Source organism: Oryzias latipes, chromosome 12 (assembly GCF_053564925.1).
Source record: "Oryzias latipes strain Hd-rR chromosome 12, Olatipes_Hd-rR_3.1".
NCBI lineage: Eukaryota > Metazoa > Chordata > Actinopteri > Beloniformes > Adrianichthyidae > Oryzias > Oryzias latipes.
Window position 1 is genome coordinate 21,250,285 of NC_136248.1, and position 20,674 is coordinate 21,270,958.

Consider the following 20,674-nt stretch of genomic DNA (forward strand, 5'->3'; position numbering starts at 1 on the left):
TTCTGACACTTTTACTGAGTTATTTAACTCCCAACAATAGTTGTTTTTGTTTGACAAGCATGAAAGCTAACTTAAGAAGGAACCATGGTGGTTCACTTCAGTGTGAATGCAGTTGAAATATTCAGCACCAAAGAGCGTAAAAGCATGCAGCATGCATTTTAAAAGGGAAAAAAACCTATATATGGTTTTCTTCTGAATTTGTATTTGTTGGTATTCCTTCTGTATGGCTGGCTGTCACTTAAATTTGATTTTGCATGTTGTCATCGTGGCCCTGAAGTGTAAATCCCACCAACACATCAGTCAGTGGGAAACCATATGAAAGATAACAACAATCAAAAAAGCAATTCAGATGACAAAAACAAACCATAATGTTACATTTTAGAAATAAAAACAAAATGTCAGAAAATAAGACACAATTCCAAAAAACTGAAACAAAATAAAAATAAAACATTTTGGAGAAACAAATATTTTTCCAGAAATCAAAAATAAAATGCTAAGAAAAGCAACTCAATGAGAAACCAGAAAAGGTAGATACCATGGGACACCACTGATTGGATGTTTGTCCATCATTTCAACCAAAAGTTATTTGGCATAAAGTGATGGTCCTTACGATTCATGAAACATTTATTTAGTATGTGGACATTTAAGACACATTAGAAAAAACTCAAATGTCCAATCTCAAACGTCATCATCCAATCAGCGATGCCACCATTTGTTAAGGCTTTGAACATTTTCATACTGTTAGCATACTGATGACAAGCCACTTTGAGAAAACACATGAACAATATTTTCTGTTTCCTAACCCTGTTTCTGTAATACTGAAGAAACAAAAATCACTCTGGGTCCCCTAAAGTGTCACATTAAAGCTGACTATTTTGATAGTGCCAAAGATTCTAATATATCAGATGTAATCAAATGATTCCAACAAGTAACATTCCTGGTCCTGATCAAGAGGAGTGCATTTTTCCTTCAAGTCAGTAAGGTTCGTGTGTGGCAGAGTCTATTTTCTTAAGAAACATCTGTTCAGATCGTTTAGTGGCCATGCAAAAATAATCTTCAGCCTGATGTTGCTGCTAGTCAGACTGCAGGGGCAGCAGCTTCCATGTTATAGCTCTGTCAATCACCCAGGATTTCTCTACTTAAGTTAAATACATTTACAAAGAATATGATGCAGAATACAAGAAATCCTCATAGTAGTAAGTGACAGAGACATGGCTGGCACTTCTTTTGGTTTTTACTACAATGTTTTGGAAAATCCTCAAAACATAAAAAGCATACCATTTGGTTGAATGAAGGCCTCAAAAAACTCAAGCCATCTGGAGCATTTCCTCACTAGCACAGAAGAAAACCTAATAAAGAAAAATTAAATCAAATCATTTTCCTTCGATCTATTAAACACCTTTTCTATTGACCTGCTTTCATTTGCTATATAAAGAAAGCCCTGACTGTCTGTGTGTCTGAGGCAGTGAGATAGATCGTTAAAAGGGCACGAAAACAAGAACGGTAATAAAAGTTACAATCAGAAAGAGATATGTGCTGCACAAGATTTGAAGTGTGTGTGCTTACGCATACTTGCATGCAAAATGTATGCTGATGATTTTAAATATAATTAACAGGCTCTGGTAGAAGATTAGAAAGTGGCTTGATTACCAGCCCAGACAGGTGAAGCATCTTCAGACAAAGTGATTTACTTTGTTTGTCCATGCCTCAACTCTCTAAATAGGCTAAAAAACTCATTCTATTTACATATTCACATTTATGTTTGGTCATTTAGCAGTGGCTTTTATCCAAAGCGAACCTACAACCGCACAAGAGCCCCAGCGAAGAGTAAAGAAGACATTAAGAAGGCAACAATGGAAGGAATTAAGAGGACATTACAATATTTCAGTCGAAAACCAGCTACAAAAGTAGCTAATCTTCATGTATGGAGGAAACCGCAGGAAGAATGACTCTATAATTCAATTTAATGCTGAGGGAGGATTCAAAAACAAAATAAAAATTACTGTATAGATGTTTAGCTTTTGCTTTAAAATATTGTGACCTGCTGAATAAGCTAAATGTTTGCCTTTTCTTGCTTTGTAAGAATAATTGTTATTTTTTTTGGTACTAATTATGTCAGCAAATGAACACAAAAACTATAAAACCAAATGGTATTTTTCAATGTCGATTTTGTTTTGTTTTGTTTATCCAGTTTGATTTGATTAACAACTTGCCTAAGACATATCAATCTGGTTGGATCGTAGGAATAGAAATCAATTTGGTAGTTAAGCTGATTAATTGTTACACCTCTCATAGTTAATCTATAGGAGGGACTATTGTGTGAGTGCATGCTATTTAAATAGGGAGATCCCATTTGCCATGAATCAAAAATCCACCATGGCAATGTGCTTCTTACTGTCTAGTTGCTGCAACTGTTGAATATTCTCAACATTGGTAACAAATGTTGCTCCTCTTTGTAAGACATGAAGTTTTTCCCTTCTGTTGCTAATTTAAATGTATTTAGGGCACAAGATGTGCTGCAATGGAAAGGTGGGACTTACAAAAACGTTTACTCGTGAGGTTCTTAAAATAAATTGTTTTAGTTTTTTGTATCTCACATAAATAAAAAATAAAAAAGTTGTGCTCCTGGAGAGTACCAACGGGCCTTACAATGTAATGTATTATTAATTCTAAATTAAATATTTTAAAATTTAAGAAATCTTCCATATTGTCATTGCTATGAAAGTGTGGTAACACACAATTATGTACTAACTGCAAACTGCATAACTCCAAACACGATTATTTTGGTAGACCTATATGACTTAAATTATTGTCAATGTGAAGCAAAGCCGATGACTATAAGTAGCTATAACCATAAAAAGTTGTTATTTTACCCATTAGTTTTATTGGACTGATAAAAAAAAATCATCTATTGTGGCTGGATATGATGTCACAGAACGCCAGCATTTCAGGCATGGGGGAAAAGGTAGGACCACTAAATCCAAAAGTTGTTGAAAAATGTCAGGTAAAGCCATTGCAGAGCAGAAGATTCCACATCATCAGTAGATCTTAAGGTTATGCCCTTCCCAATTTCAATCTTAAATGTGAAACAGAATTATGAGGTTCATACAAATTCACCACCGAATACACTTGTCATGCATGTAAAATTTAAACACAGAGATGAAAGGACCCTTTTTTGGAACCAGAATGTGTGTTTTTCTGTTGAGAGGCTGGGCTGTTTTAAATTGGAGTAAATGGAGTCTGACTTGCTTGTATAACAAACCACCAACCGGTACTTGGTGAACTGACCTGGCTTCAGTTAGAGCCATTTCCCAACCTGCCTCAAACCAGAAGAAATGGGCTGCTCCTTGAGGAGAAAAATAATTTTGCCTTAGAGCACAAAAGGCTAACTCAATAAGTAAATTTATCTATAGTCCAAAAAACCTGGAATTGACTCCCTCAGCGAGATGTGTACGTTTGTAGGAACTGAAAGGCTGCATGTTCTGTAGATTAGACTTATCTTAAACCTCCATGAGTTACAATCAGGTAGAGCCGCTAGATTGTTCATCATGCAAAATGCATGAGGATGTTTTACTTTTCTGCCTTGATGATGTCTTGTTCCATCTGTAGTTGTGGGGGAGGTTGTCTTTGCATTCAAACTTAAAGATCAAACAGCAAACCAGGTGATTTCTCCAGAGAGGGTTGCTGCTCAGGCAATTTCGGATGCAACCCCTAGCCGTCCCTGGAGATCACTAACCTTAATTATACATAAGCAACAGAAGGGATAACATCTTGGTCCTCTCAGGCTGCAAGAAGTCAGTGAAATGTAAAGGTCAGACACCTTGGGATTTAAAACAAACATATATGCATGAGGTGTAAATTAAGCAATCGCTACCTCATTCATTTTAGCAAAACAGTCTTCCAGAAAAAAAAAAGGATGAGGAAATTATGCTGGTAAGTAAAACATAAAAACAAAAAACAGACTAGCCCAGATCTGTCCCGTCTTTGAAAAAGCATTCACTATGTGTTTGTGTGCTTAAGTGGGGAACACATGCATACTGTAAACAGGCCAAATGCAAGAGCATGCATCCATTTTTTACCCCTCTCGATAGACATGCAAACACACTGAGTACACACTTTCACACACAAAAAAAATCAAAGCCTCATACGGTAGCTGAGCTGTTGCTTTCTGGAGTGAAAGAGGATCAGCTCCTCTGGCACGGTTCTTCCCACCGACATTCCCAACAAACCGCACAGTCGTCGTCAGGCATGGTGCCACTGACATAAAGCGTGTGGCTACATAAAAAAAGACCCAAGGGATTGTTTTCTCTTTTACTTTCCCCCCTTTTTGTTTATTTTGAGGAAACCTGTCCTTACTTTAGTAGTACTTCTGTTTATTCTGATAAAATCAGCAGAGCCAAACTGCATAACTGCACCCACTTAAAGACTTTTACAGCTTCATTCTCAGTAGGTCAAGGACATCAGCCATCACTAGTCTTAAACCAATGAGAGGGTAAGATTGAGTAGGTATGGGTGGGTCTGGGTGACAGGACATTACCTCACACACCAGGCGTTCATCAGCATTCCAGTAAACCATTGGATGATGCTTGGAAACTTAGTTTCTCTCAGTTTGTGTTACTCTCTCCTCCTAGCCACAAATGCCTCACAGATGCTCACTCCTTACCGAACTCTGGCTTTTGATTTTTACGTATGACTTCGACAAGGGGACATGGCAAAGCAGAAACAACATTTATAAAATAAGACAAGATGCTACGAAGGGTTTATTAGTATTTTAAAATATATTTTTCTCAATTTAAATGTAAAGTCAATTCAGAATATTATAAAAAGGCAATTCAGAATATTATAGAAAAATTTTGCCACAGAAACACCTCTACCAACTTGACACGTAACATTTGTCAACATTTACTTCCCTGTGTTATGTAAGTTAAAAAAAGTGCAAATAACTCATCAATTTTAAAGATAAATCCTTTTTGTAGATTATTTCCCGGATGCTGCAGCTTTTGGAAGATAAGTAAAAACCTTTGCAGGGCCTCCCTAATGTCCGAGTCTTTTAGAAACATATGGCCAATGTTTGTGGCTGTGTGCGCAAGTTTTATTGATTAGTATCCAAGCCGGGACATCTTGAAAATTTGTTGCCGTCAACGTCAGCATTTGAGCCAAGCTGGTTGCAGCATGTGTAAAACATGTGTATCTTTGTAAATGAGCTGTGTATACCGCTCTGTATGTGGATGTGGAGACATTTCTTTATGGATGTGAACTTATGTCACCCTGTCTCCAGTAGGATAAGGTGTTACATTATGCTATTACCACCATTATTATTGTCATTATTCTGCTTCCAACAGCTTCCGTTTGTGTTTCCTCCTTTTTTGAGTTACCTTTTTTGCTTTATGTTCATAGTGAGCGCTCCTACTCTTGCTTTCTCTCCCATTGGTTTCCCCTTGGCTTAAAACACTTAGCCGTCCTTTTATCTGAAGTGGTGATTTACAAACACCAGTTTGTGTCTACAGACCTAGGTTTGGCTGTTGCCAGCTTGACTGGCCAGCTGTTAAATATTAGGACCATGTGTTTGACTCTGTGTGTTTATGTGTGTTTTGCAGTTACAGAGCTAAACTCATCTCCAGCATGTCACTGTGATTGTTTTTCAGGGAAAGTCAGGAAAAAGGGTTGTTTCACACAAACATTCAACATGATAAATAAAGAAGGTTGAAAACGGCCATATCACAGATTTGAGGTGTTTTCTTTAGGGTGCCAAAGGTTAAATATTATATATAAATATTATATATATGTCCGACTGCCGAACTGTCCAGGATGTCTCCTGCCTTCGCCCACGAGTGGCCTGGATAGGCTCCGGCAGCCCTGTGACCCCAAAAGGGGTGAAATGGGTTTAGAAAATGAATGAATGAATGAATGAATGAATGAATGGATGGATGGATGGATGGATGGATGGATGGATGGATGGATGGATGGATGGAAGTCTAAACGTCAATATTGGCGTTCATTGTTTTCTAATGATGATTTGAACAACCAATTAATTAGTTCTCACATATAATTTTTTCATGGTGAATATTATTGTTAACATGTGAAAAAAACATTTGAGAGGGGTGGATTTTTCCCATTACCCAAAGGCCGGATCTTCTGGATTACAAAAACATCAATTCAAGATCTACATTGTAGACTCTACAGACTACAAATGATATACTATATGTCATCTGGACACCATCTAGGAAATCTGTAAATCAATGGTTAAACAGGTGAAAAGTAATGTAAAGAAGAAACAAGTTATGTAGACCTTAATCTGAGGAAGCAAGATATTCAAGGAGGAAAAAAAGACAGAATTACTACACCCTTTTCTGTATAATAAAACATTTTACAATAATCTATGACAAGTATATTAAACTCTTTTTATCATCATAAAAAATAATTTTATTTTATTTAAACCATTTATTTAGTACATATTTGTTTATTACATTCAGCTAAAACTTTAAGAGCAAACTTAAAACCTTTTGTGGATTTGGCAATACCAAGTTATGTAATATCAGGAAGAAGGAACATGAAAAACTGCAGAAATACCAGAGTCTCAGGAAAGAACTAGGGATAGCTTGGATGGTGAGGGTGACGGTGTGCAGAACTTTGACAATAAACCAGGACAATAATCCCCACGCCATCACGCCATCACTTTGACCCATCTTTTTAGTAGTCTTTCAGCCATGGTGCAGAGGAAGAGCAGCCAACCTCTGATCAGGTTCCCGCCTTGCCCGTCCATGTGTTGAAGTGTCTTTGGGCAAGACACTGGTGGTTATAGTTTGGTGCCAGTGTCAGGCATGAGACCCAGTGTGTGAATGTGTGTGTGTGTGGATGGGTGAATGGGATTTTGACTGTAAACCGCATTGGGCCTGTAAGGAAGGCATAAAGAGGGATACATAAGTATATGCCATTTACCATTCCTGATGTAGTCTTTGTTGTTTCATCTTGGAAAGCAGTTATGGTCTTTCTAGTCGTCAACCTCCCTCTTTTCACGTAGTGGACAGTTTCAGGGTGCTGGATTTATGATGAAACCTTCAATGCACTGCAAGGAGCTTCCCTGTCAGCAGAATTTGCCTATAGATGTCCTCAACACATACAATGTCCCCCACAGCTGGTGCAGAATTTAGTGATCCATGGACTGTATGAGGCAGAATCAGAGTCGAGTCGGAATGACACTCTTAAATGATTGCATTAGATCCTGGTAGTGTGGATCAGTGAGTTGAAGTCTTTTTCACTTCTATCAAAGAACCAGATGTCATCCATCCATATTTAACGGTTTTGTAGAGAACATCCGGTTTATCCTCTTGGACCCTTCTTTCTAGCGTACCTAGTGCCTCAGGGAGGGACACTTGGTTGTACTTTTTTCTTATACTTCTCCTATTTTGATCCTTGTCTCTAGCTTATGTTTTCATGGAGGATAGTGCTTGTTATGTAAGGTGTTTATCTCACAACCAACCAATTCAAAGATTACTGTTGCTGTTTTGTGTGTCAGCACATTGCTTTCAGTGACGGTTGTAGTAGAATTGTACGTAGTGCTACATTCATACCCTCTAGTAGCCTTTGAGATGTTACTTCAGTTAATCTTGGTGGTCAGCTAACAGTGTTTCTGGTGCCCATGTTGGTCTTGATTCTCAATCTCAGGTCAGATACCTTTGTCTTAAGCCGTCTTGGGCTTGTTGTTAGGGCTTGGTTCCTGTATCTTTACGTGCTGTATCTCTTCAATCTCTGTTTGTGGGTGAAGTTCCTTTTAGTGGATGTTGGAACCCTGACCCACCAGTTGTTTTGATGTTGCTCTAGATGTGTTAAGCTTCGAAGTAACCATGGTTTCAGCATTCTATTCATAAACACCCCTTTCACTGGGGTTTGCTCTACAGTATGTCCTGGTTCCACAACAGCTGGTGGAGAGTTTAGTAATCCATGGGTCGTCTGACTCCTTCATTAGGAGTTTTGCTCGTATCAGAGGTAGGCAGTTATGGTGAGGCTTAATGGGGTCTTGCCTAAGAACTCCTTCTGGAAGTTTCCCCGTACTGGGATTCAAACTTGGGTTTCCTTAGTTAAAAAAATTACAGCCACACTAAGCTAATACAGCAGATATGAATGCCCAAAAGCATGTTTAACGACCTTAAGGGCTCAAGCAAATTCATTTACTCTGGGAAAGTAAGAAAGGATGTACAAAGGAAGGTTTTCTGGGAATAGTTTGTGTGTTACTGGGAAAGAAACCCTTACTTTTTCATATCTAAGTTATTGTGCGACTGAACAAATTTCAAGGTAATTATTACATAAATCTTACGCAATTGGGTGTGTTTTTTTTCAAGTTGCATACGCAAATTTGTTGTTTTCCATCACCGTTCCACACATGTTTACATATGTCCAACAGACTTTTCACGCATATACCACCAATGTATACATTTTACATCATGTATGCAGCGCACTTATCACATTAAAATGACATAATTGATGGACGAATCACTAATGACTTTCATATAAACATTGGGATTATCATACACAGTTCATGTTCTACGTTGATTTACATGTTTTTTTGTTTTTCATCCATGGTTTTAACATGGTTCATTTGTGATACCCCTGTGAAAATTTTAAGTGAAGACCACAACTTTTCTCACTATTTCCACACATATTCACATATGACCAATTTTCATCCATTCAATTTGTAGAAAAATGTACATAGTGGCTGTGTGATACAGCCATTAGACTCTCAATCTTGATCATTGTTCAAGAGGGTCCTTGAAGTGCCTTGTAGATGGAGATCAAAGCAACAACTTCCTCACTTCTCACACTTGTCACTCCATCTATCCTCACATTGTTGTGTCACCTGCCTTTCTTGTTTTTTCAGCTCTAAGCAGAAAGGTCATGTCAACAGATTTTGGGGAAAGATATAAGGACAGATAGCTGGTCTGGCCAGTTTTCCACGGTGGCAGGATCTTACAGTAGCTTCTCTAGCAAAACTCTCATGTTACTGGTGTCTCATTTCACCAACTCAGGACGGTAGGCGAAACTCACCGACCTTGGTTGTGTGTCCTCCCTCCTCCTTCATAGTTGTTTATCAATTGCTTACTTTTCTACAGTAGTGTATTCCAAACATTTTTGCCTCTTGAGGCTATTTTTCCTAAATATTGTTCCTTATAGACTCTCACACACCGACATTCCCGCTTTCTCCACACATGTCCTTTATTTGTTTCCTACCACACTTCTCCAAACATTATTCACCAGGCTAATGAGTCGTTCAAAATCACACGTGTTGTTGCATTAGTTTGTTTTGCCAAAGCAAAACTCTGACTTTGGCATCATTAACTTCATCTTAAGTCGCTGTAGAATCTAGTTCTTCTATTGTTTAAGGAGGAGGAATTAAATTATAACTAAATATCTATGTGTGTGTTGGCGTAAACAATCAGTGTCGGATTAGGGTAAATTATGGAAACAGATCTTGTGCATCGATTAAAACGTTTTCATTGTAGGCATTGCAGCAACTTATTACGGTTTGAAGTAATAAGCTATGAACATTTCCATGGTTATCATCTGAAAAGTAAAAAGCATTAAAAAAAATCTAAAGTTATTTTTCATAAAAATGAAAAGATATACATTTCTGAGTTTTTTTATTTTTTTTATTTTTAATTTAGAGATGTGTGGGAGCAATTTTTAGGTACTAAATGACAAAAAAAATCCTATTAAATATCTAGATTGAAGCTAAACGTTAAGGAGAATTTAGGAAATTATAACCACCGATTTTGGACCGTTAACCCATCTTTCATAAAATAAACCTGAATCCATGTTTAATTACTTTCAAAATGACAACCTGTCAGTTTCTCTATATTTGCCGACATTTGCATTTGAGCCTGTACTTTGAATTCATCCAATTTAATAAAAATTTTGAAAGAACAAACCATTTTTTTTTTTCACAGAAGGACAAAGATAAGAACCAGATCCATCCACCTTTTCTAAAATATAGAGTCCTATGTTTTGTTTAGACAGCCAAAGGCCAAGACTCTTTTTTGGTTTTTGTTCTGTTTGAAATGAAGCCACTGCTGCTCAAGTGCAACACCCAGTGGTTTCCTAAGGTCATATATTACCCCTTTTAAATATAATATATGAGGTTGAGTCTCATTAGCATGGCGCTTCACTGGTGACATTGGCGGAAAAAAATATTATTGCACTCCCACAATTTAGTGATGCAAAGCCACAAGCTGGTAATGTTTGGCCACATGATCAGTCACTACTGGCTATGACTTAAGAGAGCATGGTAACAGGGTAATTAAATTGTGGTCACATCTTTATTATTGATGGCTGTGGCTTTCAATGTGAGAGAAAACTGCGGGAGAAACCTTTAAGGTAGATTTCCATAATATACTGGAGTTGCTATTAAGCACAGCGTTGGTGCAGGATATGCTGTGTTTAATCACAAACTGTGTTCAGAAACACACAAAAATGACTTCATTAAGTCTTACATGGGAGAGTGTGTGGCTACGAGTGGATGTTTCATTTGGGAAAAGCTTTATTTTTCAGGGACTTATTATGCATCGAGGTATTTGTCTCCCATGCACTTCTGCAGAAGGCAAACAGGGAGAAAACAGATGTGTGACACATGACACAGGGTGCTAAGTTTGTTGACAATCACAAACAAACAGTAGTGTGCACGTCAGCTGTGCGTCACTTAAACTGCCATGAGTCAGTGGGGTTCGCAGCACTGTCAAATGACTATTAATAAACATGAAATCTTTCTTTAAAGTGTTTTTTTTTGAATGAGTCTTTAAAAGTTACTACATATTGCAGTTTTCTGAGTTGCAATTATACCAAAATGTCAAAATCTACAAACAAAATTTGAATTCAGTTTAATGTTCCTACCTGCATTTTTTAAATTACAACAATATAAGTGTATTATTTATGAGATACCTTTTCTTTTAATTTTTTATTTTCTTTTAAATTTAGTTCAAAACTGGTAGTTACCAAACAGGAAAAAGCTAAATAAAATGTTAATATATATATATTTTAGTTTTTCTGTTGTTTTTGCCTTGTTTAATTTCTCCAGACATGCCGGTCCAAAGTCTTTGACCTGTCTTATGGAGTGTCCCAGTATGCATGGTTCCCCTGCGAACAGGCTGGCCCAAGATGGGGATACTCTACTTATTGGTTAAAGGTGAGACAAATATTCTTAACTCTGCTTATTGACATTATAGTTGAGACTAATGTTTCATTTCTACTGACCCTGCAGCGGTTCATGTTAAGCCTTTTATTCTGAGAATCTTTAAGCTAATTTTTAAGACAGGATTGAAGCAAAGTGGGCAAACATGTCGTAGCTCTTTTTTTTTTCTTCTTTTTTTTTGCTCAAGTGTGAGGTCAGTGCTCACAGGACTTCCTCTCTGTGCAAACTCCACTTTGACAGCTGCTTACTTTTGTCAGTGAGTTTTCTGGATTCATATAAAGTGCTTTGATCTAATCTGTTTTTATCAAAATGTGGAAGTATTTCCAAATGAGAAACATAGTGCTCTAGTTCAGATCTGGCAAAAGTAGGTAGCCAGTGTCAGAAAAAAAAAAACAAGGGCCTCTGTAAGGAATTAGTCATGTAGCATCTTATTTGCGTTTTTCAGATTAATTCTAATGAAAGTCAAGTTTTAAAGTATTTCTAATGTATCAAGTGTCGACTTGTTTTTGGAAACTTTAAATTCTTTGACATAGAAACCATGCTGTAAACTAAAATTACTTTGACTTTCCTTATTTTCAGGGTAAAACAAATGTTGCAGAAAAAAATATAGATTGTTTGCTGTTAGTATTTGCCGAACAATTTAGAAGTTGGCCAAATAGATATTGAAAAACATTTTCTACATCAAATATCTTACATCATCCCTGAGGCAAGCCTTCTGAATGACTATGTGATTTCAAAAGCTACTTAAGAACAAACAAATTGGAACTTTTTAAGCAATTATTATAAAAGTGGAAAAGAAAATTTCATTTTTTTCTTTCATATAAGATTGAATCTGAAATATATTCCAGACTAGAAAACACACACAAAAAAAAAAAAATAATAATACGTAATTACGTTTTTAAAGTAAAATTTGATTAAGTTTTGAACAGGTTCAAACTCTGTGTAAAAAAAAAAACAAAAAACATCTTTGACCACTGTCAGAATTATTTTTAGGGCAAAATGTTTTGAAAAAAGTCTAAATTTTGAAAACAAAGTAAGACCGTTTAAAAAAAATCAGAATTGCAAGTTTTTAATTTTCAATGAATAATGTCCGAAATTTAGGATTTGTCTTAATGTCCCAACAAGCTAAATTAAAAAATTCATTATTTTTTTTAGAACTTTGCAAAAAAGGCCACATTTTCTTTAGATAAACATAAAAGATTGAAAATTTACTTTGAATAAGGAGTGTGTTGAATTGTTTTGTCTTTTTTATCTGGTGACTTTAAACCTCTGCCATATTTAGTTTCTGGCGAGAAGTTGAACTGCATCATTTTGTTTTTCTCTTCATAGGCCCATTTTTCCCATCCCATGGTGGCAGCAGCCGTAATTATCCATCTGGCAGCTGACGGAACTGAGCTGACTGATCAGACCCAGTGCAATATCACTGTTCATTTGGTGGACACCAAGGAGGGGATCCATAATCTAGGTGAGAACTTTCTAATGTACTCTCAAACTGAGTCAGTGAAAACTCATGCATCACACAAATGGCAGCACGTCCCCCTTTTGACTTGTTGTCAGGGTTTTAGTGAGAACATAGACCTCTAAGGCTATTAAATTATTGCTTACATTTTTATTCTTCCCTCCCCGGGGATAGAAATACAAACTACCCCCCTTTCCTTCATTTAAGGTAATCCTGTTTTCTCTTTGGCACTTTGGCCCCGCATTTTCTCTCCACAGGTGAGTGGCGTCTGAGCTGCCGCACAAACCCTTTGGTGATCCCCGTGAGCCATGACCTGTCAGTGGCCTTTTACCACACCAAGGCTATCATGGTCATGTTTTCCTCTCGCTATGTGGCTATCTCTGGCGTGGGTCTGCGATCCTTTCAGTCCTTTGATCCCATCACAATAAGTGGGTGCCAGAGTAATGAGATCTACAACCCCACAGGACAGAGGTGAGTCTAAAAAAGGAAAATGAAAGACTGCGGTTGACTGCAACTCGTCGTACATTTGTGTGAATGGAGGGAACTTGTGAAAATTTCACATCATCTCTCTTGGAACTGTGTTTTATCATCAAGCCCATTCTGGTTGCCCAATCCAGACCCACACAATTTCTTTTTTGGGACCAAATGAAAACCACTATTGACAAATGCAACATCATCATTCAGGCGCATTAGGCAAGTCAATACAAAGAAGAAAACAAAAACTTTAAAGACCCACTCCAATGAAAATAAGGTTTTGGGTGTTTTTAACATGTTCCTGTGGCATTTTCTGATGATGGCGAAGCTTAGAAATGCATTTCTTAGTATTTCTTTATTCTAATCGTTGTGAATCAGGAGCAGACAAAGAAATGCTGTTAGAAAAAGATCTTATTTGTTCTGTAGAAAATACAGTGGATGGGCCACAAACTCCCTGCTTCAAGCTCTCAGCAACGGAGAGGGGAAGGGGGCGGGGTTGCTCTGCACAACTCTGGGATTTTTATTAAGATGACAGCCCATAAATTGGCTTTGAGGAAGCAGGTATGTGAGTCCTCCCAACCACTGATCCTCAACCACAGAGCTGTGTACTAGTATTTGTCCGAAAGGCAGTTGGTTAATATTCTAGTTATTTGTGATGCAGGGCGGGCCAAAAGCCTCCTGATCACTAATACGGAGAAGGGGGAGGGGTTGCTCTGCGCCAACAGTCACGCCCACAACTCAAGATTTCTACTTAACTACTGCCGCTCTGCAGAAACTATGTCCTAGAAACCATCACACGTTTTTTGTTTTTGGCTAAAAATAAAATAAAATAATCCCAATTAAAACCCACTGGAAATGCTTTCAAAATAGCTCAAAAGATGATTGGAGTGGTTTTCTAAAAAATAAAAATAAAACATTGTTGTTTTTGTTTGTTACTTGGACCAATCTTTTTTTGCATACATTAGATTCTTTCTTTTCAACTTATTGGATGCTTTTCTGTTGTTTTTCCCGGCTTTTCAGTCAAGTAACACAAAAACAAATAAAAAATTGACTTGATTATCTTACAAGACAAACAGTAACATGTGGACAGAAGTAGGAAACAACAAAACTGTTTTTGTTTGTGAAAAAGACAAAGCAGTTGTGGGGTTTTTTCATCAATGCCTGACAGTTAAGATAATTGGTATTACTTTTTCTGAAGTAGTCTGAAGTTTACATGCAGCTGGTTAGGATTTGGTAGAATTGCCTTTAAACTGTTTAACTTGGCTCAAGTGTGTTGGGTAGCCCTCCACAAGCTTCTGACAGTATCTTGCTGGAATTTTGGCCCATTCCTCCTGACAGAACGGATGGCGCTGAGTCAAGTTTGTGTGCATTCTTGCTCTCACATGCATTTTTAGTGCCACCCACAATTTTTTATTTGGACTGAGGCTTTTTGAGGGCACCTCCAACTCTTTTCTCCAGTTGTCTTCTAGCCACGTTGCAGCATATTTTGATGAATGATCATAGGCAAAGTTTGCATTAGACTCACATTTTGATGCTCTTATTTAGAGTTTGTACTTGATGTCTTAATTTTTCTCATCATGCCAACTGTTTTATGAGGTGTATAAGACCCTCATGGAGTAAAGTAGCCCCCAACAAGATTCTTTTAGGCTGAAATATTTGCAAATTCCTGAAGTATTTTAAATGTCAGATGTAAAAAACAAAATAATATTGTGCATTTATTTTGCACTTGTTTGTGAACTTTAGCTGCAACTTTACATTTTTCTATTAATGTGAAAATCCAAATCAGCTGTTTAGAGCAGTGCTTTCCAGCCTTTTTTCAGACAACGGACTGCTTTAATGTAAGACAATATTTTCACAAACCGGCCTCTATGAGGTTGAATTGGGCTTTTAATTTTTCATTGCCTCCAGTTTAACTGAAATTTTGAAGGTCAGGTTTATTTCTGTAAAATACTTGCAGCTGGTTTAAAATGTATTTGTACACTAGATTTTGTGTAGGAACCATTACAATGTGATACAGATTTTCCTGTCAAAGTGGAAGCTAGAAAATCAGACGCCAACGTCATTCAGCCTGGGCCAACTTTTAGGGTGCAATGAATAAATAAAAATAAAAAATAAATCACTAAAACTGGAATTTTCCACTGTTTGAGTAGCCTTATTAGCGGGATCCTTGTAACATTAGACAGCCAATTGCTAGACGGTATCCAGTATTATTATGGTGTGTGGGAACAACCATTCGGATGGATAGACTCCTGGTTTTTGTCTCTTAAATGATTTCTTTTATTTTGAAGTGAAGGGTTCTTCTTTTGTTTCCTCCCCGGATGTTTTTCTGCCAAAATAAACTTTCCAGATATGTTTAGTTTTTGTGAACTTCGCTAGCTCGAGGTTTTTTAATTTAGTGGTTGGGACAGAGCGTATTCTTGACACATTGAGCGACTTGCTACGCGTCATGAATGAATCGAATATTCTGGCAGAAATCAGAGGTTTAAAAAAAAAAATTAGAATCATATCATAAATAAAACAGAAAAGCTGTAGGTCATGTTTTTTTTTCCTGCGCCCCAGTACAAACAGTCTCACCTACTGATACAAGTCCACTGCTCGGAGCTTGGGGACCAAAGGTTTAGTTGACGTACTCACATACCTGCTTTCTATTTTCTGTATTATTTTCTGTCATCTTCATAAAAGTAAGCCTTGATAGAGGAATGTGCATGGGGGACAGTATTCAATATGACTGTCCCCCCAAACATGATGGCCTGCAAAAATCCAAAATTTACAAACAAACAAAAGAAAAGAAACAAAAACATAAAATTAAAGTTAGAGACAAATAAAAATGTAAGGATGGACAGACAAACAGGCATAAAAGGAAAATAAAAAGATAAACGCAGTCCCTTGGCGCAAACCAGTGTCCAGCTTGTGCCGGTGCCAAGCCCGGTATACAGAGTGTAGTGTCAGAAAGAGTATTTAACTTAAAACTTAACAAGTGTTTAAAGAAACAGATATATGGATAGATGAACTGATATGATGATTGGTTTTCTTGCATTTTTTTGACACCCTAAACTCTCAGCACACCTAGACTTGCCTACCCTGATCTTCCACCTGCACCATATAGTGGGGCTAAATCCTGGCCTGGATAAAAGTCCCAGAAGCCTTTTTTTTTGTAACTTTAGGTGATGACAAGTCACCCTACTGTGATCTTCCCTTGGATTTAGTACCGATCAATACTATTGCTGTGCATGTTTTCCTTTATGTTTCTTGACATCATTAATTTGAATTTTTGCACACAACCAGCTTCCATCCCTCATCTGCCTGTGTGTTGTTTACTTGTCAGGTTGTTGGTTTGTTGATTTCACAGAGTTCATCATCATTTTTCAATGTTCCCATCTGCTTCCCATGCTTTTACACCCCCCATGTGCTCCTCACATTTGGCAAAACTGTCCTTCTGTGGTGCCTTCTTGTTCTTCACTTTCACATCCTCATATTTTTTCTCCTTACTGCTTTGCTAAAATCCTTACTTCTCCCCTTTTTTGTGCCTCTAGCTCCCACTTGCCTCCTCTCACTCTCCTGGACTAAGCTGCACATTTCCCGTAATACTTCTGCCTTCACTAAACACCACATCCCTCTTTTCTTTTCTGAGTTGTTAACAACAGGATATATCAACATGACTCAGTTTTATGTTAATTGCTTGTCTACAAGCACATGTATGCTTTTACTCGTTTTTCTGTTTACTTTTCCCCTTGAGTCATTGATACATCTGATACATAAAAAAATAGTTTTATTTGTGAAAGTAGTATCCCAGGGACACCACAAAGTTATCTTTCTTAGTCTCCTTTAAGCCTAAACGTCATGTGCTTTTTTATTGATGCTTTGTTTTACAGTAGCATACTTACAGAAGAATAGTTTTTCAGATATTTAAATGTAATTCATGTCATAAATTCCAGGATGACTTGCAGGAAACCACTAAAAGATTTTTTTCAAAGCCAAAGTGTCCACAGGGAAGGATTCCAGACTTTTTCTTTTTTTTTTACTTTGTCTTCAAGCCGTCTCTGTAAAGGACTGCTAATGAAACCTTTCTAAACAATCTTCTGCTAATCAGTTTTGTGGCTAACATGAGCTGATCAAATTAAATTCAGTTAAGGGGACAGATTTTGTAGAAAATGAAGGATTTGAGGTTCTACAGTTGAAACAAGAACACAAAAAATTCCTTTTCATCTTGAGGGTTTACAAAAATAACACTGGGAAATATGTGCAGTTTCCAAATTGCCACTCTAATGAAAAAAATTAAAACATGATATAGACAGGTATAAAATAAGAATTGGCCCAAACAGAACAATCCACTGTAATTTTAAAGGTTTTAGGGGGCTATGTGGGGGTCGGAAAGTGTTTTTGTAACCCTTGTGCTATCCTAGGGTTACTAGGTCCTAGGGACCTAACCTTTGTCCACCTTTGTCATGGTAGGGAGAACACGTCAATGTAAGGGTGGGGTAATCTAAGATAGCACAAGGGTTAATCAAATCCTTAATTAGTTGTTAGTAATTTCAAAGTAACTTTGTTTATTTTAAGTAAGTTACTACGCCTCCCAAAAGTTATTGTCCCAATATTCAATGGTGACAGTTTCTAATGTGCAGAAAGGTACATCTCAGATTCTACAAGTTTCAATCACAATGTTTACTCTAACTTTTGTCGGAGCACATTTAGAAGAAATTCTGCCCTTCAAATGTTCATATTTTTCATCCAAAATTAATAACTGATATCTATCAGCTTAACTCTTTAAGACCGAAGATGTCAATGGTAATGGATGTCAATGGATATACTGTAACTTTTCGACTGTTGGCGATCAACGTGAATAAGCAAATTCTGACGCAGAGAAAACAGCTTTTCATATTAGCTTTGTCTCGATATGCGACACTTTAGGTTAGTACCAGCGCAAAGCCACTTTCGCTGCAGCAGAAATCACTTGATTTACATTGATTGCGCAAGCACTTAATTGTTGTGTTATAAATTGTGTTAATGAATGTGTTAATCGCGTAAACGGTCGACGAGTTACAGTAGTCAACAGAATGTCAACACTGGAGCTAAAACTCTGGTGCTAAAGAGATAATTCTAATAAGAACCAAAAAAAAAAAAGAAAAAAACAGGCATTTGTAGTTAACCATCTAGCATGACAGAGGAGGGTTCATGATTTGGGATTGTTGTGTACCTACAGAATGTTGGCATTTTGCAATCAATGAATCTGCTATAAACTAAATTTAGAGTATTTCTAACAGCCCCACTCCAATGAAAATGGTGTTTTGGTGTGTTTTACCATGTTCTTGTATCAATTTTCTGAGGATGAAGGGCATATATAATCCTTATATAAGGTAGAAATACTATAAATATAACCCTTATATTGCTGCCCAAACTTCCTTTGATCAATGCGATAATATTCATAGTGTCAATATTACATTGTGTCAGGGTCAAAATTGACCTGTTTTCACACTTGAAGCTAGTAAGGGACTGTGTAAACAAATGGATAATGGGAAGTGAGGGAAAGCTTATTCCGCAACGATGATCTCCCCCACAACTCAAATGTGATTTTCGAATGAACTACTGCCGCACTGCAGAAACTATTCTCTTCAAAAAAAAAAACAACAACATTTTTTTGATTTTGGCTAAAAATTGCATAATCAGAAAAGACCACTGGAAACGTTTTAATATAGATCAAATAATGATTGGAGTGGGTCTTTAAGGGGCATCAGTCCGATACATAAAAGCTGAAACTCTATTCAGTTTCATGATCTTCATGACTTTAGAGGACCTGCTTCAAAAGAAACTGGGAAATACAGCAAGACAGTAATTCCAAGAACACCGGCAAGTCGTCAACAGAGTGCCTAGTGCGGAAAAGAATTAAAGTTTTGCAACAGGCCAGTCAAAGTCTAGACCTGAACATTACCGAAATACTGTGGCAAAATCTTAAGAGAGCCGTGGATAAATAAAGGCATGCAAAGCTAAATGAAGTGAAGCAACACTGAGAGGAAAAGAGGAACAAGTCTTTCACAGAAAGGACTGATATTGTCGTACACAAAACATTTATCAGAAAAAAAAAGGATTCCTTTCTTGGTTTCTTTTTATTTATTTATTTTGTTCCTGCATGATTGCATTAGAAGTGAGAATAAAGAAAAGTACAAAAACAAATTCCATTGTTGCATAAATGACTTTAACAATGTTTGGCCAGACTTGTTTTTTCTTCGTGCCCCCCGCCCCTGATTCCTTCCGTCCCGTCTTGCTCCTCTTTTCCCTTTGACTTGGTAGGGGAACTCTATACGGTTCAATGTGGGCTGTTTTAAGAAGGTGCCTAGGGCATCCAAGCTTTCCAAGAGCATTAAATGCCTTCTCCATCAGGCTACTGACACAGAGCTGGGACCAAACTCTGTCATCATAGCCTGTGCACAATCTATCCTGTTGCTCTTATATTCACAAACTATGTGCACACAGACACCCGTTTCACATGCACATGGCAATCTGTTCTCCATGTGGTTTATTGATTTGATATGTTGGACAGTCATTGATGGATGGATGTGGTTGACTCAATGTGTAGTTTGTGAGCAAAAGTGAGAACTGTTCTATGTGTGAGTCTGCATTATTGTTTTTTTTTTCTCAACATTACTGTTGGTTGTGATTTAGAATGTGGTTGTAAGCTTCTCTTTTTCTTTCTCCACTCTGTTTCTCCTGCTTTCTTTTACCAACCCCCACCACTTGCCCACACACACACACAATCCCTGGTAGTTGCGTACATTATTCGTGCGAAGCCATTGACTGCCAGGAACCATTAATCCGCAATGCAGAGCTAAAGTGCAGTAGCCCTGGCCGCCACTTCAACAACGGAGACCGCTGTACCATCTCCTGCAACTCTGGATACGTCCTGCAAGTCCACCAGGATGACGACATCGTCAAGAGCCAGGTGAACACACAAATGCATGGCAACACAAACGCACAAGCTCATGACACAAAAATGCACGCTTGTCAACATGCACAGCGGTGACCGTGAATGCATTAATGCAGAAGGTGGAGCGGGAACATGTGTACGTGTAAGTCCAGAGCTGAGCATGCACAAACACAAAAAAACAAGCAGGGAAACAGCTGCAAACAAGCCTCCTTTCTGCTTTACTCTCCCTCTCTGCATTTATTTTGTCACCTGTGAAAACTAGGCTTGGCACGGCAAACCTCCAGAGAGGATGACATCATAACCATCCAGGTAGATCAGTGCTGCATCGAAAAAAGTGGCTCCTCAGTCCCCCTTTTCTTGTTGGCTCGCCACGCATTTGCAAACATTTCACACATGTGCCAATGCACGCAGGCGGACAAACGCCAGCACGCTCGCGTGCGTGCTCTTCTTCTTTACAAGCGCAGACATAAAAGTGTTTAGTCTCTTGCTGAGCACGCTGCACCATCACCTCAAACAGTCACTTCGTGGTGCTACTCCGCTGGGACGATGACATCATCCCTCTCCCTCACTCCATCCCTGCTCATTTTTTGCACACGTTGAAGTCTCTGTTTAAGTGCAGAGCTCTGCTATCATGAAAAAAGGC

The 20,674-nt window shown here is 37.7% G+C and overlaps 1 protein-coding gene across 2 annotated transcripts in view; it reads left to right on the forward strand.

Moving 5' to 3' along the window:
* Window positions 1-20,674, forward strand: part of pappaa (pregnancy-associated plasma protein A, pappalysin 1a) — a 104,453-nt gene that overhangs the window by 48,046 nt on the left and 35,733 nt on the right. For both annotated transcript variants that reach the window (XM_023960629.2, XM_023960630.2), the window contains exons 11-14: window positions 11,066-11,173; window positions 12,509-12,644; window positions 12,896-13,109; window positions 19,872-20,046. In XM_023960629.2, coding sequence (XP_023816397.1) covers window positions 11,066-11,173; window positions 12,509-12,644; window positions 12,896-13,109; window positions 19,872-20,046 — 633 coding nt within the window. The remainder of the gene's footprint in view (window positions 1-11,065; window positions 11,174-12,508; window positions 12,645-12,895; window positions 13,110-19,871; window positions 20,047-20,674) is intronic.